Source organism: Pyrus communis, chromosome 2 (genome assembly GCF_041283825.1).
Source record: "Pyrus communis isolate YQ-2024b chromosome 2, ASM4128382v1, whole genome shotgun sequence".
NCBI classification, from domain to species: domain Eukaryota; kingdom Viridiplantae; phylum Streptophyta; class Magnoliopsida; order Rosales; family Rosaceae; genus Pyrus; species Pyrus communis.
Window position 1 is genome coordinate 22710044 of NC_142566.1, and position 4826 is coordinate 22714869.

The 4826-nt window shown below is 34.3% G+C and overlaps 1 protein-coding gene across 1 annotated transcript; it reads left to right on the forward strand.

Moving 5' to 3' along the window:
- The first annotated feature begins 622 nt into the window (after positions 1-622).
- On the forward strand, positions 623-4601 carry LOC137748674 (protein STRICTOSIDINE SYNTHASE-LIKE 5). The gene is made up of 4 exons (XM_068488843.2): positions 623-1134; positions 3448-3755; positions 3902-4034; positions 4155-4601. Exons 1-4 carry the CDS (start codon positions 688-690, stop codon positions 4434-4436), a joined length of 1170 nt encoding a protein of 389 aa, XP_068344944.2. The 5' UTR covers positions 623-687; the 3' UTR covers positions 4437-4601.
- The last annotated feature ends 225 nt before the right edge of the window (positions 4602-4826 follow it).

Below are 4826 nucleotides of genomic sequence, written 5' to 3' on the forward strand. Positions count from 1 at the left end.
ATTATATTGAACTAATGTACCTATATATTTGTATCGATGGATATACCAAAATATTCAATTGTATTAACGTACCTAAATGAAGAACATACAAAATTATTATCAGAATATATATTATAAAAAATTAGTTGCCTAAATGTAGACATTAAAATATAATTTGATGAATGAAATGAAAATTAAATTTAAATGTAATTAATAAATTAAAATAGGAATACAATATAAATAAAACATCAAAATATAACTAATAAATGAGATGATTAAATATATTAGGGACTAAAATTAGATTTTAATCTTAGATTATAGTCTAAAACTCATCTTTTTTAAGGATTAAACTAAAGTTTTCTATTTCTTTTTTTCTTTAATGCTACTATTGAGTTAGTGTACTAGATATTTGGATGGATTTGGATGGATTTGGATCCTCTCTTGAGCTAATAGTGAACTAATAGAGAGGATCATCCTCATCAATCATCGTGGACTGTTGAATTTTTATCCAACGGCTACAAGCAGGGATTCCTTTAAAGTTATAATGATTGTAGCCGTTGGATAAAAATTCAACTGTCCACAATGATTGATGAGAAGGATCTTCTCCATTAGCTCTCTGCAAATCTTATTTGGATATCTATAATTTCAGGTGATCAGTTTGTTCAGTATTCATAACCAAACCACAAATTCAACGCCATACCCGAGTCAATGAACTCAGCAGACTCGGTTTCTGTACCCAAACCCAGCTCCAAATCATCATGGCTCTCAGCTCCAACTTCTCTGTTTCTAATCTTGATCATCCCTATTTTTGCTGCAACCCTAATCTACCAACTCGACTCGTTCGACCTGGCCCCCATGCCGTTTCGTGAGTTGACTCGGCACTTAATCAAGAAGGTCCCAGCTCAAAACCCTCGCATGCTTCGAGGAGCTGAGCGTGTGGGGTATGGAGTCCTGCTGGGGCCGGAGGACGTGGCTTATGATAAGAGATCGGGGATTATTTACACTGGCTGTGCAGACGGGTGGATGAAGCGAATCAAGAGGAACGAGTCGGAGAATCCCGAGTTTGTGGTGGAGAATTGGGTCAACACGGGCGGCAGACCACTCGGACTCACTTTCGGGCATCACGATGAAGTTCTAGTGGCCGATGCCGACAAGGTTAGTCAGTAAAATAATGAACATATCATTTTTTTTAACACGTGGCATTCTTTTATTGGGTAAAAAAAAAAGAGTACATAGAATATTGTTAGTTAGTGAATATCTAAATATTATTTATAGAGTAATGTTATTCGTACAATAGTTTTGTACCATATTTTCATATCATGTTAGGCGACATTTGATGTAGACAACCATATCATTTAAATTAATCAGATTTTTAAATTTAGTTCATTATTTAATAAACTAATAATTAAGAAAAACTAGTTAATTACATGATAATTATGGTATACGAGAAGTCTTTCTCCTTCATTTGCTTGGGTTTTACAAATTTTTCAAATGATGTGGCTGTCTACATCAAATGTCATCTAAGATGGTATAAAAATATGATATGAATAACATTACTCAATATATTTGCATGAATAGTCTTCAATAGTAACTTTAATGAATGGCCTCCAAAAATGCAAATTTTTTTTTTTGAACAGAAAATATTATCTATGCTAAGAGGGAAGAGGGGCTTAATCTCATAATGAACTAGTAATAATGTAGTTCGAATTAGCCTTTAACGAGAATTACATCTAAGATCTCTCATTTATGAGTGAAAATAAATATCACTAGACCGTAGTACTAAATGACACAAAAAAATGCAACTTTAAGAACAAAAAATGTGATTTCTAAAAGGAAAATGATTTTTCACTTTTTTTAGCTTTTCTTAAGTCTCTTTTTATTTACAGTCATCAAATTGAATAAGTTAAACAAAGCCAACAGTTAAGATTAAACAAGAGTTTGTAAAAGACTAAAGATCGTGTGTTAAAATCATTTTCTTAATTTATAATAAAAGAAGCCTACACATTATGTTTGTGTAAATAAAAAAGATTAAAAAAGAAAAATATATATGGAAGAGAGAGAAGTTGAAAAAAAAAGTGAAAGAGAGAGGGAGGAAGAGAGAGTTAAAAATGTTTTGATGATGAGGTGTGATATCCACATACCATTTTTTACTTTGCGCACACCCTTCTAATTTTCAGCTGTTGAACCGGACAAATTGAAGAAAATTAAATGATAAAAATTAACAAGAGGTGTATGAATAGCACACCCCTTAATGATATGCCGATGAGGGAAGAGAAAAAAAGAAGTTTTTTGTTCAAAGTTATTTTAATGCCCATACTTTTTCTTTTGTTGATAGAAAGTCTCCTATTAAAATATTAATAGGTAGTACAGATATGGTATGTGTTTTATTGTACCACATGTGGACCTCACTACTTATCTAGTTAGCCCACATGAGCTATGTAAAAGGATAGGGAAGCTCGTGTCCTGTTAAAGGGATCTCTCACCCTCATCTTAGAGATAGTCATTCATTCATAACCCTAGCACCTGTATTCTCTAAAAGGCAACAAGCCTCATTCACAGAGTGATCTACATTTACATGGTGAACCAGAAACTACACCATCGTGAAGCCCCAATTAACTCGGGGTAAACCACGTATTCTTGTGTTCCTATGCATTTGTATCATTTACGGTCAGATCTAAGTTAATCCAAGATAGACCCAATTTTGTGTATCAACATGTTTCAAAAGTTGTTATTCTTCTTTACATGATGGTATGACATTATTTCACTGTGCAAATTTATAATACAAACATTCATTCTCAAGATCATCTTTTTACACGTCACTTTGTAACTCCATCATCTAAGAAGCCAAACAATGCCCATCTAAATATATTAACGGAGAACGCTAATTTTATGAAGCTTTCGAAATTTACACTTTATAAACTAGAATTCTAAAAAATTACAAGTGACAAATTGTGGATATTGGCTTAGTGGATAGGTTATTCATTTTCAACCCAATGTTTCTCAAAGGTCCAAACTCTCCCCTCTTTTAGTATAGAAAAGAGTAGTGTCATCGCTTGTAATTTATACAAGTGAAAAAGATACAAATGGCTTAACCGGAGCTAAACTAGCAATTCAAAATAACTTTGTAAATTTCAAAATAAAACTCTCGATTTGATGTTTAGCTTCATTTCTTTCTTTGAATATTTTTTTAATAAAAAGCAAAACTAGTTTTTTTAACAAATATAATTTAACATTAAAAAAAATCAATTGACATGACAAACATGACCACGTGTCAATACACACCCCTCTTTACTTAAGGTAGCCGGATTGAATAAATCAAACTAAAACAATAAAAATGTGACATGTTCATTTTAAGGTATTTTATGGTATTGTATCCCAAGAAGGCGTAGTATGTTGTTGATAAAAAGGCATTAGACACTTTATCCATAGTATATACTATACAGAATAATTAAATGTAGTGTACGGCAGGGCTTGCTGAATGTAACAAGTGAGGGTGAGGTAAAGGTGCTGGCAGACAAGGCTGAGGGTGTAAAATTTTTACTGACGGAGACTGTAGATGTAGCAGTGGATGGCATGATTTATTTCACAGATGCTTCATATAAATACAACATGAAAGACCATGTTTGGGACATTTTGGAGGGCCGGCCTCACGGAAGACTCATGAGCTACGATTCAGCAACCAAACAGACCACAGTGCTGCTGCGCGATCTGTACTTCGCTAATGGAGTGGTGGTTTCACCGGATCAGAGTCACGTAATCTACTGCGAAACCCCAATGTACGTTGTCAACTAGTTTACAATTTTTGCATGCGATATGAGCTTGTCTGATTTATAAATTGTTGTTCGAGCACATCATGTAAACTGATAACCTAATAGTGATAGCGTAACATGTTAGACTATCTTTCTATTTATGCATTTTGCAGGAGGAGGTGTAGAAAATTTTACATACAAGGTGAGAAAAGGGGAAGCGTGGATGCTTTTATTGATCATCTTCCAGGCTTGCCAGATAACATAAGATATGATGGAGAAGGCCATTACTGGATTGCAATGTCAATGGTAATTAGTAAATTAAGACTGTTATAAACCACTTTGCAGCTATGCCCTTTAAGTTTCCAAGATTACCTAGTAAAGGGCTCAAAATTGATAGGTTTTTCTCGTGTGCAATTTTGAACGCAGGGGCTTTCATTGGCATGGGATTTGGCTGTTAGATATCCTTTCATAAGAAAAGTGATGGCAATTATGGAGAAATACAAATTAAGACCCAGTGTGGAGAAGAATGGTGGAGTTCTGGCCGTTGATATGGAAGGAAATTTGATTGCTCACTACTATGATCCAGGATTGTCAATAATTTCAAGTGGCATCAAGATTGGTAATTACATATACTGCGGTTCGCCGATTTATCCTTACATGCTCCGCCTTAACATTCAAGAAAACCCACCTATTGCAGCCATTATATGATCAGGAATTTCAGCCGAATGAGCGTTTGACTGTAGCAAAATCATATTTAATATCCCATTTTTGTGACGTTTGCTTTGGTATTGTTAGATAGAAGTCCTTCCCTTTCAATTAATAGTAGTTTGACATTCCTCAGTCAAATATCAAGAGACCAAATATTTCCCTTTGTTTCCTTCACAATCAAAAACCAAAAAGGCCAGATTTCAAAGCTTTCTTCAAAACTACAAAAAAATGTGTGAATGTCTCGGGTTCGAAACTTAATGCTGGTGTGGAAGCCAGACTTGTGGCAAGAGAGGCTGAAATGCCTCTGTGAATCTTTCCGGCCCCCAAAAGGGATGGACGTGGCTTATCACCAGTTGTCCTTCTTAAAATAATAATAATAATAAATAAATA